This window comes from Salvelinus sp. IW2-2015, linkage group LG22 (assembly GCF_002910315.2).
Source record: "Salvelinus sp. IW2-2015 linkage group LG22, ASM291031v2, whole genome shotgun sequence".
Lineage (NCBI taxonomy): Eukaryota > Metazoa > Chordata > Actinopteri > Salmoniformes > Salmonidae > Salvelinus > Salvelinus sp. IW2-2015.
This window is the reverse complement of record NC_036862.1, coordinates 12,649,415-12,663,104: the sequence shown is the minus strand read 5'-3', so window position 1 is coordinate 12,663,104 and position 13,690 is coordinate 12,649,415. Positions and strand designations below refer to the sequence as shown.

The window sequence follows — 13,690 nt, the reverse complement described above, 5'->3', positions numbered from 1 at the left end:
TGTGTAGGTGGTGATGTCACTCTGTTGTCATGTAGATTGTACCTGTGTGGCTGTGTAGGTGATGACYTGCTGCACGTCTCTCCAGGTGAGACAGGGCCGGACCTGCAGCATCAGAGCCACCATMCCAGCCGCCAGGGGTGCCGCCGCCGAGGTGCCCGTGTGCCCGTCAGTACAGCCCGTGCCCTGCTGCAGTGACCAGTCTGACGTCACCTACACACACAGAGACAGAATAGTCATAAACATGTATGCAGACAAAACACTCTCACACTATTACAAACAGCCAGTGGTAAGGAGCTATGTGACGACTAGGGAGGAAAATAAAACATGGAGAGAGTTGGAGGGTCTTAAGGTGGAGGAAAAGTAGAGAAGTGCTAAAACAGACAGACAGGAAGTGGTGAAGGAGGGAGAGAGATTGATAGGAATACAGGGACAGGGAGACAGCAGGGAGAAAAAGGCTGATGGGAGTCACTGATAAACATGATCTCTGCAGGGGGGGGGGGGGTAACAGATAAAGATGCCATTTTCTCCCTTCACATGTATTTCTACCGGCTCTATAGACACTGTTTCAGCCTTACTGAATGATCACTGACATGCTCAAGCATTTCAGACCTGCATACTAGCATAGATCCCACAGCCCTTCCAATGGAGAGTAACTACTATGGTTGCGTCCCAAACGAGAGCCTATTCCCTATTGGACTTCAGTGGGAAATACCCTGGATAGTCATGGGCTCAATATTTGACGTAAACAAAGAGAGAAGAACGTACGAGCTCTGTGATGTGTGTACTTTTGGGTTAGAGTATAGGGTGTATTGTTGCATATGTACTAGCTTATGAGCATAATATGCCTGACAATGGTATGTACTGAGGTGCGCAGCATTCAAATGACCTGTATACACGTTTATATGAATGCAGCTGCCACTGTATTGAAGCCATTGGATGCAGTTTATCATAGAGCTATGCGCTTTATTATGGGCAATAGGTTCAGTACACATCATTTCATTTTGCATCAGAAAGTAGCCTGGCCCTSTTTGAAGATCGATGCATTGCTCTCTTTTCGTCTATAAAGCCCTGTTGCATAAACTTCCGCCATACCTTGTCTCATTGTTAACCTACAGACGTACGAGCGGGACCTTTTCACTGAAGAGGCCGGCGCAGAGGAAGGTTCCGGCCTAGGAGCTGGGTTGGACGTACGGTGTCCAGTCCCGCTCCAGGGCAGGAACCTTCCTCTGCGCCGGTGCCCAGTCCAGGCACGGCGTCCAGTCTAGCACCATGGCAGCACCATGGCAGGAGCCTTCCTCTGCGCCGGTGCCCAGTCCAGGCACGGCGTCCAGTCTAGCACCATGGCAGCACCATGGCAGGAGCCTTCCTGCCAAAGGGGACCTTTTCACTGAAGATTGTGTCGGTTTCTTATGATTGTGTTTGGCTTTTCGTGTACGATAATGTGTATATGAATGTGTAGTTTAATGTGTTTATTGTATTGTGCATGGTGGTGCTATACAGGCCTCACCTGGAAAAAGAGACCTTGGTCTCAGCATCGACTCCCTGTCAAAATAATATAAAATATATAATGCACTATAAAAAAGGAAAGAAATCGGGAGCCATTTGGGACGCAGAATTGCAGTACAGATCCAAACAGTGCCGTCTAAACAGCCRGTCTTCCCGAGGAGTAAGGGACCTCTCTGGAGCGTTGGTGACACAGACATACAGCTAGGGGTGTTTGATCATAGGTGACGACAGGCCTGGTCGGACAGCYAGGGGAGAGAGTCTGACAGGAACACGACATGCGGCCTCTCTGCTGTAGAGGGAAAGGGACGGAGGAAGAATCCACAGACATACAGTGGGGCAAAAAAGTATTTAGTCAGCCACCAATTGTGCAYGTTCTCCCACTTAAAAAGATGAGAGGCCTGTAATTTTCATCKTAGGTACACTTCAACTATGACAGACAAAATGAGAAGAAAAAAAATCCAGAAAATCACATTGTAGGATTTTTTATGAATTTATTTGCAAATTATGGTGGAAAATATATATTTGGTCAATAACAAAAGTTTCTCAATACTTTGTTATATACCCTTTGTTGGCAATGACAGAGGTCAAACGTTTTCTGTAAGTCTTCACAAGGTTTTCACACACTGTTGCTGCTATTTTGGCCCATTCCTCTATGCAGATCTCCTCTAGAGCAGTGATGTTGTGGGGCTGTTGCTGGGCAACACGGACTTTTCAACTGCCCAAAATTTCTGATGGGTTGAGATCTAGAGACTGGCTAGGCCACTCCAGGACCTTGAAATGCTTCTTACGAAGCCACTCCTTCGTTGCCCGGCGCGGTGTGTTTGGGGATCATTGTCATGCTGAAAGACCCAGCCACATTTCATCTTCAATGCCCTTTGCTGATGAAGGAGGTTTTCACTCAAAATCTCACATCATGGCCCCATTCATTCTTTCCTTTACACGGATCAGTCGTCCTGGTCCTTTGCAGAAAAAACAGCCCCAAAGCATGATGTTTCCACCCCCATGCTTCACAGTAGGTATGGTGTTCTTTGGATGCAACTCACATTCTTTGTCCTCCAAACACGACGAGTTGAGTTTTTACCAAAAAGTTCTATTTGGTTTCATCTGACCATATGACATTCTCCAATCTTCTTCTGGATCATCCAAATGCTCTCTAGCAAACTTCAGACGGGCCTGGAAATGTACTGGCTTAAGCAGGGGGACACGTCTGGCACTGCAGATTTGAGTCCCTGGCGGCGTAGTGTGTTACTGAATGGTAGGCTTTGTTACTTTGGTCCCAGCTCTCTGCAGGTCATTCACTAGGTCCCCGTGTGGTTCTGGGATTTTTGCTCACCGTCTTTGTGATCATTTTGACCCCACGGGGTGAGATCTTGCGTGGAGCCCCAGATCGAGGGAGATTATCAGTGGTCTTGTATGTCTTCCATTTCCTAATAATTGCTCCCACAGTTGATTTCTTCAAACCAAGCTGCTTACCTATTGCAGATTCAGTCTTCCCAGCCTGGTGCAGGTCTACAATTTGTTTCTGGTGTCCTTTGACAGCTCTTTGGTCTTGGCCATAGTGGAGTTCGGAGTGTGACTGTTTGAGGTTGTGGACAGGTGTCTTTTATACTGATAACAAGTTCAAACAGGTGCATTAATACAGGTAACGAGTGGAGGACAGAGGAGCCTCTTAAAGAAAGAAGTTACAGGTCTGTGAGAGCCAGAAATCTTGCTTGTTTGTAGGTGACCAAATACTTATTTTCCACCATAATTTGCAAATAAATTCATTAAAAATCCTACAATGTGATTTTCTGGATTTCTTTTCTCATTTTGTCTGTCATAGTTTAAGTGTACCTATGATGAAAATTACAGGCCTCTCTCATCTTTTTAAGTGGGAGAACTTGCACAATTGGTGGCTGACTAAATACTTTTTTGCCCCACTGTATGTCAACTAGAATGCCTTCTCTAATTTAAAGCAAAGCCATGAAAGCACAGAGCAGAGGAGAGAGCTCACAGAATGCAGCACTGCTCAACATCAAATGGGACCCATGTGTTGTGAATGTGATGAGGGAATGGTGCATAGCAGTGGTGGCACTGCAGCATAGCACATGGCAGCTAGAGGCAGTTGGGATGGTGGGTGGATACAGTGGRTGTATCCCAAATGTCACCCTGTTGCGTATATAGCGCACTACTGGTCAAAAGAAGTGTACTATATAGGGAATAGGGTGCCGTGTGGGATACACACAGTATGTGCAGAGCACTCGTGCGACAGGGTAGAAGAGCTAGAGCCTAGCCCTAAAACCACTTGGCCTGGTGTTAAGTGGTGGATTTGGCTTTTCAGGAAGTCACGGATGCCAGTTGAGAGTCTGATGGTTTTAACCCGGGGCTTACATCACCCGGCCAAACCATGTTACCCAGGAGATGGCAACAAACAGCAGCAAACAGAGTTTTTCCTTACAGATCTCCTCTCTAGCTTCCTAAAACCCTCTCCTTTGCCCTCGCTCAAAACGCAGCATCACATGATGCAAAATGCAGCATACTGACTGTACTTTGAAAGTTATGTATCTTGAAAACTTAATTGCTGACATGCAAAACYTTCTGGGACTATATCAACAATGGACTAAGCACCCAAAAGATCGTTTTTGGGCGGTTTTCCTTTAACTCACTAGCCATCAGTGTCCTCTCTGCTTCATTCAAAGATGTCTGATTGGCACAGTATCATCTGTCAATATGCCACTGTCTAACTTTCACATCAATCGATGTCTTAAGGGGCAAGGAACAACAAATCTTTGTAAGGGGGATTCCATCGGTACCATGGTGCAGTTCCCCGCAGGAGAGAATGCAGTCCGGACCAAACACAGGAAAAGAACCAGAGGTGCGCAGTATTARTGGCTGTTTGACAGAGCATTTGATGAATTGCACAAAGTACTTTAACTTGGTATCGCTGAAACATTCTGTGAGTAGCAGCGATTGATTGCATCTAATGCGGATTAGGGGAGAGGGGAGGGGGCTATACCCGGGGATATAGGCTATGGAATATAGTTAGTGACGAAATTAAGTTAGTGATGAAGTTTGGGACACACAAGTTATGCTTCTTGACATTTGGCGACGTGAAACCAAACGGACCAAATGAAAAAAATACAACATATAATCGAACTCTGATTCGAACTATAACTCAGAACTGTGTGATAACGCCCTAAATGGTGTGTGTGTTTGTTACTAYTACAGACTCACAATACTGCGTAGCGTTCTGCCTCCACTGCTGAATGTGACAGCCAACATGGAGGCACACTCCTCAGCATAGAAGGGCATCTTCCCTTCCTCATTTACTGCTCCTACAAGAGACACACACACAATTAGAAAACACTCACCACCACACACACACACAGAGACAGACAACATTGCTCCTATTCACTTACCAATGGTAACAGTGTAGATTGAGTTCGCATAGCCATCGTAGTTGCAGTTGTCCTCGTACTGGCCTCCGTTGCCACTGGCGACGACAAAGATACTGCCGAAGCCCCTTCTGCCAGCAATCACTCCGTGCTGCAGCGCCGCCTACATGCAAAACAAGGAAACATTCGCTTCAGTCACACCTAGTAACTTCTTGTAGACTTATACAGCCAACCAGAGTATATAGTAACATTTTTAAATGGTTAACAATGGTCCTCATTGGTGAGCAGCATTCTCAGGCCTAGTCATACCTGAATATTCAATATTGAGTATACAAAACACATGCTCTTTCCATTATATAGACTAACCAGGTGAAAGTTATGATCCCTTACTGCTGTCACTTGTTAAATCCACTTCAAATCAGTGTAGATAAAGGGGAGGAGACCTTTTAAGCCTTGAGTTATTGATCGTGCATGGGTGCCATTCAGGGCGTGAATGGGTAAGACAAAAGATTTATGTGCTTTTGAACGGGGTACGGTAGTAGGTGCCAGGCGCACTAGTTTATGTCAAGATTTGCAACGCTGCTGGGGCTTTTCACGCTCAACAGTTTCCTGTGTGTATCAAAAATGGTCCACCGGGCCTCCTGAGTGGCGCAGCGGTCTAAGGCACTGCATCGCAGTGCTAGAGGTGTCACTACAGATCCGGGTTTGATCCCGGGCTGTGTCACAGCCGGCCGCGACCGGGAGACCCATSAGGTGGCGCACAATTGGCCCAGCGTCGTCTGGGTTGGAGGAGGGTTTGGCCGGCCGGGATGTCCTTGTCCCATCGGGCTCTAGCGACTCCTGTAGCGGGCCGGGCGCATGCACGTTGACACGGTCGCCAGTTAGACGGTGTTTCCTCTGACAAATTGGTGCGGCTGGATTCCAGGTTAGGTGAGCAGTGTGTCAAGAAGCAGTGCGGCTTGGCAGGAACGTGTTTCGGGGGACGCGTGGCTCTCGACCTTCGCCTATCCGTACGAGAATTGCAGCAATGGGACAAGACAAACTACCAATTGGATATCACAAAATTGGGGAGAAAGAGTACCCCTCTTTCCACCAACAAAAGGACATCCAGCCAACTTGACAACTGTGGGAAGCATTGGAGTCAACATGGGCCAGCGTCRCTGTGGAATGCTTTCGACACCTTATAGAGTCCATGCCCCAACGAGGCTGTTCTGATGGCAAAAGGGGGTGCAACTCAATAATAGGAAGGTGTTTCTAATATTTGGTATGCTCAGTGTATGTCACTATAATCCTATAACTATATGATCACTATGTGTGTATACCTCCATTCTTAGGTTTGTGAAAAGCTGGAAGCCSCAGCTAGCATGAATTTCTATTAGACCATGAGGACTGGCTGAGGGGATTTGGTAGTTCTGATTCATTTCCACAGTGCCTGCCAAAGCCATTCAGAGAGRGAGGAACACCTAGGCAACGAACATGACCAGAAAAAGCCAGACACTCTGTCTCGATTCAGAATGTGTGTGTGTGTATGTGTGAGAGACATTCTCTCTCTCTTTTTTTGGTCTCATAAGACACTCACAAACTGTGCCCTGTAGAGTGCAACAGTATACTGCCCTCTGCTGGTACAGAAGAGTGGTGCAAAAATGCATTCTCATAATGCATTTCTATAAAGAGACCAGGACTGGCAATATGTGTTAGAAATGGGTTGTGTGTAGTAACGTATGTTGTATCCAAACCAACCTTGCCCAAGGGGTGTGGTCCATCAACAGTGCGMCCATCATCATCAGGACCCCAACTGAGGAGGAGGAAAGGGAAGAGGAGAGAACAGTCAAGTCAGACACATTTTTCCTACAGCCACTGAAGAGCAGCAGGGGGAGGGAATCTAGAGCGAGAAGGGAATATCTTTATAACTATGCTTAGAGCGGTGGTTGGCTGTATATTATGCTTAGTAGTTTGCTTTACGCCGAGATTATAAGCAAACCAAGCATGTTCAGAGTCCTGTGAGGCTGAGCTGCTCGCTGTTGTACCTGCAGCTGTAGATGTCGTTGATCTGGTAGTGCTTGTTGAAAGCCACCGCCTCCATACTGTCTGTGAGCGGACCATCCAGGACTCTGATACCTGAACAGACAAAACATGACGTGAAGAAAGGACTTCAAAACATAAAGAATCTCATAGCACCATCTACATAACTAGGGCCATGAGATTTTTCTCAGCACCAGACCAGACCAAGGTTTTATTCACTAGGGGCCTGATTCAGACTTAGGAAATGTATGCCTTTCCTACACATTTTGATTTCAGCACATCTCAGTATGTGGTATTCAGACTTACCTTATGCAGGTGCGAAACGAGCTCTTTGGGAGAGGCATATTATGCGCACTGAATATATTTAATTAAACTGCTGAAAACCCTCCCACTTGCTGGCCAACAGATTTCCTCATGGAGTTCTCAGTCAATGGGGTTTTCAGTACATTTATCTAAAGCCATCCGTTTACATTCGGTGTACCTTAAATTTGAATTCTTGACTGAAAATATAATATATAGAGAGAATGGGTTCAGAATACTAGGGATAGATAAAAGAAAGACATTAAATATATGCATATTTGTCTCCGTTTCCACAACAAATGGTTGATTTTAAAATACTCTAATCTTGTAGATAATTTAGGGTTAGGAAAGTATTTATAAATCATGGTCTGGAGCCTTTACGCACAAAATATATTGATGAATGAAAAATACAGTGGTTTGATTCATCCTCAAAGTTGAATTGTGCAAGCCATAAAATATTGGAAGGTGAGAAAAGTGCACAATAGGGGTTGAACAATAGTCCTATAAATCTACCCTACTAATCATGGAACTGTATGATAACGATCCAGTCGTCGTGAACTGTGCACCAGGCTGTGGTATGAGTTCCATAACGATTCAAATAGGCCAGGGTTTCCCAAGCTCGGTGCTCAGGACCCCAAGGGGTGTACCTTTTGGTTTTTGACCTAGCACTACACAGCTGATTCAAATAATGAACGAATGAGCAAGCTTTGATCATTTTAATCAGCTGTGTAGTGCTAGGCAAAAACCAAAACGTACACCCCTTGTCCAGAAGACCGAGTTTGGGAAACCCTGAAATAGGCTAACATGTCCCAAATTATTGCACAACGTTAGCCTAATATGTTCCACACTTTCTCGCAATCCTCAGAAACAAATACACGGACGTGACAGAGGAAAGAAAGGTAAACGGAACGGAATGATGCAAAATGTAGACTACAAATTGAAGAAGACTGACACTAAAGTGACTGCTATAAAATGTATGTGGGAATTACTGACGGTGGCTACCGATAGTGGCTAATATTTTAGCTTGATACAAATAAAAGAAAAACCTGTGCTTATAATTAAAACATTCTAGAGCGCATACAGTACATCAACTCAGTAGGTTTGGTGATACAGAATCCTATAGCTCCGGTCTCCATTTAATTCCTGCAAATTTTGAGGACATACAATAAAATTCTGAATAATGGCACAGCTATTTATAGCCTACTTCAGTGTATACAGTGCCTTCGGAAAGTATTCAGACCCCTTGACTTTTACCACATTTTGTTACGTTACAGCCTTATTCTAAAATGAATGAAATAAAATAAAAAAAATCCTCATCTACTACACACAATACCCTATAATGACAAAGCGAAAACAGGGTTTTAGAAATTGTTGCAAATTTATTAAAAATAAAAAACAGAAATACCTTATTTACATAGGTATTCAGACCCTTTGCTATGAGACTCGAAATTGAGCTCACGTGCATTCTGTTTCCATTGATCATCCTTGAGATGTTTCTACAACTTGACTGGAGTCCACCTCTGGTAAATTCAATTGATTGGACATGATTTGGAAAGGCACACACCTGTCTATATAAGGTCCCACAGTTGACAGGGCATGTAAAATMTATCAACTTCTACATTACCATACATGGAGAAGGGTGTTATATCTATCGGAAATAGTAGATGTTTTTCCACTTTGAACCGACAGGTGCTCGACCTTATTCATGGCTTCCTTGCGCGTTAAGGTGGTGGAGTTATGAGGGAATTAAGTCAAGGTCAGAATACGACGTACACCTCTGCCACCTCAATTTCTATGATATCCACCCCAAACGTTTAGCTGSCTGTCACATGCGTTTCCTGATGCTCAAGTTCAAGATCAGAATACTCGTTTAGAGAAAAGTGCATAAAAAGTGAATAAAGTTCCATTTATGTGCACGTAACTTGGGTCTGAATTCCCCTCTAGGCACAAAACTAAAGAAAACAGACAAACAGGGAGGGATTACATGATCTTGTCCAATAAGCAYCACAAATGTTAATTTTCCGTGCAAAACTATTTGCTACGGTGTGCACTAATGAACACAACCCTGGAAAAACTTCTGCCAGTCACCATAACCAAGCTTTCCAAACACACAACGTACCTGCCACTTTACTGCCATAGGCCACGCCCACAGCACAGAAGCTGTTGTTGGAAACGGCGGCGATCTCCCCGGCGCAGCGCGTGCCGTGGTGGTTGTCACTGAGGGCGTCCGGGTGGGGCATGGGGTCCGGGTCGTTGGAGTTCAAGTCATAACTGCCCTCTGGACTCTAAAGGGACAGAATGAAGCACGACCACATTCGTATTTGTGAGAATGTGAATTTGGYAAAAAAACATACTAGATGATGACATGATAGAAAGAAAGTCACTAGTTATACTCCCAAATATTTTATGCGTATTGCAACCAACGTTTCGGCACAGTGCTTTTTTCAGGGCACTGAACCCTAACACTGAAGAAGGCAATGCGTGCGGGAACGTTGGTTGCGATACCCATGAAATATTTGGGAGCATAATTAGAGTGTGCTACTTACTTTCTTTTTATAGTTTACTCTCCGTTAGTCAGAACCTCTACAAAATATTTTGGTGTGTGTCATCTAATGCTTTTTAACAGCAAAAAGCTAAAAAGGAAATAGACCTAGACGTAGCCAGCATGAAACTCACATAGTTTGGCTGAATATCCTGGAGGGTGTGCTGAACCCCATCATCCACGACCACCACTGTCACCCCTGTCCCTGTGATGTTGCGCTCCCATACACCAGTCACATTGATGTCCATGCCCTCCCTGACATCGTTATGCTGCGGGTGGGTGGAGAGGAGGAGGAAGAAAGCGTGGATGGAGGAGGAGAAGAGCGGGGAAGTGACAAAGGTTCGAGTCCAAGACAATGTTTACAAATTAGGAATGAAAATAAACGTGGCATATAGCCGACTCAGTTCAAAAAGTACTGTGCATTCTTACAGATCTGAATCGTCTATAGGCTATAAGTGTGCAGTAAGTAGATCTAAATGTTGCTTAGCTATTAAACAGTTCTGAAGAGATAATAAAAGACAAATTAGGCCCAATTCTCACCAGGTGCCACTGTAAGGGGTATCTGGGGTCGTTGAAGGCCATTGCCCTCTTGGAGCGGCTTAGGACCTGCTCTTGGGAGTGCCAGAGCACATGAGGGTGGGCTGCCAGCACGTCCCCCGGTCTGCCCTCCTCCTCGGGGCCGGCACAGAGCAGGTAGTGGCCCTCCAGCTGCCCTATCTGGCCCCTGTTCTCCAGGCCAGCCTGCTCAGCCACCATGCTGGCCAGCTCGTGCAGGGTGGAGCCGTCAGCCTCCAGCAGCTCTGAGTCTGTGTGCAACCGGACGGCCCAGGACTGGCCCGGCCCACAGGAGGGTGGAGGAGCCGCGGGAGGGGCGGACGTGTGGAGGTTATGAACAGTCAGACAGAGCATAGGGGTCAGGCCCAGGAGGAGCAGGAACAAGGGGGGTGAACCCATGGCAACACAGGCAGGTGCTCAACGCAAGTTCTGCTCTGCCTCCACATTAGGACCTGCAGCCTGAGGAGACACAGTGTGGTGAGGAAGAGTAGAGAAGGTAGCTGAACACACAGAAGAGAGATGGCTCCACTACAGTGTGGTATTCAAAAGGCAGTAGCAATATTTCACAACAACAGCCCAGTTCTCATATTCAACAGCCCTCAAAGTAACACATTGGTACACACCCTTCATTGGCACACTGTTCATATCAGACCTCCAGCCAATCACTGCACCATCCCTATATAACATTGTGCTGTTAATGACACTAACACTGGAGAGGCGMCAGGTACATGTTGTACCATATCCATGTGACACTATGATCCTGCTAWTTATAGGCTAYTCTAACCACAGAATACAAGGACAACGCCATGTAGCATATGAATCAACTCAAYTTCTACAAAATGCCTAAGCCAACAACGCATATTTTGCCGAGTATTGACATGCCCRTTTTCTCTGTTAGGAAATAATAGGACTATAACCCGACTAAGGCAACCATGCGTGTTATTCATGTTACAGCACACACAGACTTGTGTCACCAATTCACACACATTGTGTTTTTTACTGGGTGTGGACAGAGGCCATTTCAACCCACTTGTACACAATCTGTCAAGCTTGTAAATTAAGATGTGTGAATTTAGCTACAAAGCAGAATAAGCTAGGCTACATCAACAAAGGGAAAGACTTGGGTTGTCATTTCTGGGTCGTTTGACCAGTTAAACCAGTTACTCAGCAGTAAATTAATTGAGTATGGATATCAATGTTGACAGATAATCACAAATTAAGAAAAACATGTTTGTTAGCTAACYTTAACTATGTCATTTATGTGTTTGGCCTACTTCTACCAAACTAACTAGCTTACTCAACCTCTTATATCCCAATTCCAAAATACATGTAATCAACTTGACATAGCAGCTAGTAAGATGGCTAGATATCATACACCGATGTAAAACCCCAATATTGCTTGTTTCAAGAGTGTAGCCACCTGTACAGTATACGTAGGCTGGCTAGCTAGCTATAGTACTGTAGTTTGCTAACGTTACAGTCCTAGCTACAGTAAAGCAGMTTGGAAGCTCGTTTCATAACACGACAGCGACTGAAACACAGCTTACTGTATTGTTTTTATTCAACAGCTAGTTAGCTATGTAAATAGCCAGAGAAGTAGTTAGTGAATCTGATAATTACTAACGTTAGTTAGCGAGCTATAAACTGACAGTATGGCTCAATTGACATGCGGATGTTGTAGTCAGAGCTAGCCCACAACACGCAAGCAAGTATAGTACTATAATAACATGGCTAAATTTCATACTGATTTATGTATTTTACCTTTTCGTCGACGTCTTTATTGTACAGTTTATTTGTGGACAACAATTTCATTTACAATAGCTATTTCGCTGTCATCTGTCGTTTTCCGAAATGTTGTCACTTCCGCAACAACTTGGCCGTCTATAATTTGTTTCTCCACTTGGGGGAGATCTAGTCTTATTATGTGTACCAGTATGTTTAGCCGTTATTGCGTTCCTCGTCATGCTAAACATCTTTGGCACATGACACSGAGTACAAGCAGTGGAATGTTAGCTAAACATACTGGGACCCAGGTAAAAAGTAAGGTGAAATATAATAACCTTTTACAGATCGCTCACAGCTAGATAATCATAACTTCTAGGAATGTTGCTACATCAATTTTTTTAGTTGCTACATKAARTTTTTTACTTTTAAATTAATTATATATTCCCATGTATTCTTGAAAAATATAACTTAAGTTATTCTAATCATGATACTGCAGTATTTGGTCTTTCACTTAGAGACCTTGAGTATTTCCAACCTACATAAAATGTAACTGTCACGTCTACTCCCGCTCTTCCCCTCCGGCGTTCGACGTCGCAGGTATACTAACCACCGGTCTTGGGCTCATTATGCACACCTGGCATCAATCATTACACGCACCTGCACGTCATCATCAGGCACACCTGGACTCCATCACCTCACTTATTACCTCCCTTATATCTGGCACTACCTTAGGGTCTTTCTCCAGTCAGTATTGTTTATGTCTATATGCGACTTGTGATATTGTTTAATGTTCCATMTATTATTAAACTCACCACCTGCACTTGCTTCGACTCCCAGCGRATACGTTASAGAATACTGACTCCAACAATGGAAGCAGCAGGAAAATAAGAATATCTCCCAGACGGTGGACAAGCAGGGATACTTTCTACGTCAACGCCATGACCAGCTGGCACAACTGGGGACGGCTATGGAAGAGGCTCTTCACAGTGTGCAACGTCTCGAACATGCCCGGAAGGCGTTGTCGTCAACTAGCGGAGGATACTCTACAACCAGTTGAGCGAGCCCATTCAGCAACCCTCTCAGGTCAGCAATGCCCATTTGTCCCTCCTGGATAAATATGACAGTACCCCATCTAAAAGTCGTGGCTTCCTCCTTCAGTGCTCCCTCTAATTTACACTCCAGATGGGAGCACCASCACCGAGAGGTCTAAGGTTGCCACAGTTATTTCTCTGCTGACTAGGTGGGTGTTGGAATGGGACACAACTGTGGGGGAGAGGAGCTAGATTCAAATGAGGGGTTCATGGCTCTGTTCAAGTGCATCTTCGATCATCCACACCTCCGGGGGGGAGGGCAGAGAGGGGGCTGAGCACTTACTTCAATTACGGCTGGGGGACCAGACGGCTGCTGAGTACACGCTCACCTTCTGGACAGTAGCCGCATCCAGAGGCTGGAATAAGCCGGCGCTTCGTACGCTATTCAGAAGAGGTCTGCGCGAGGAGGTCCAGATGGAACTGGCCTGTCGAGACAACAACCTCTCCTTGGACGCACTCATTGCGATGGCCGGCTGTCTGGACAATCTAATTCAGGAGCTTCAGTACTCTCATCGCTTCTCTCCCTCCCTCAGTGAACACTCGATCAGAGCCTGAACCCGTGGAGGTAAGGGGTC

The 13,690-nt window shown here is 45.2% G+C and overlaps 1 protein-coding gene across 1 annotated transcript in view; it reads right to left on the bottom strand.

Moving 5' to 3' along the window:
• LOC111949584 (proprotein convertase subtilisin/kexin type 7-like) overlaps positions 1 to 12,586 on the bottom strand; it is a 26,759-nt gene extending 14,173 nt beyond the window's left edge. The window contains exons 1-9 of the mRNA XM_023966872.2: positions 12,061 to 12,586; positions 10,285 to 10,758; positions 9,879 to 10,013; positions 9,322 to 9,487; positions 6,908 to 6,998; positions 6,621 to 6,675; positions 4,905 to 5,043; positions 4,720 to 4,820; positions 43 to 210 (exon numbers count right to left, since the gene is read on the bottom strand). Coding sequence (XP_023822640.1) covers positions 43 to 210; positions 4,720 to 4,820; positions 4,905 to 5,043; positions 6,621 to 6,675; positions 6,908 to 6,998; positions 9,322 to 9,487; positions 9,879 to 10,013; positions 10,285 to 10,698 — 1,269 coding nt within the window. The 5' untranslated portion in view covers positions 10,699 to 10,758; positions 12,061 to 12,586. The remainder of the gene's footprint in view (positions 1 to 42; positions 211 to 4,719; positions 4,821 to 4,904; positions 5,044 to 6,620; positions 6,676 to 6,907; positions 6,999 to 9,321; positions 9,488 to 9,878; positions 10,014 to 10,284; positions 10,759 to 12,060) is intronic.
• Between the last annotated feature and the right edge of the window lie 1,104 nt (positions 12,587 to 13,690).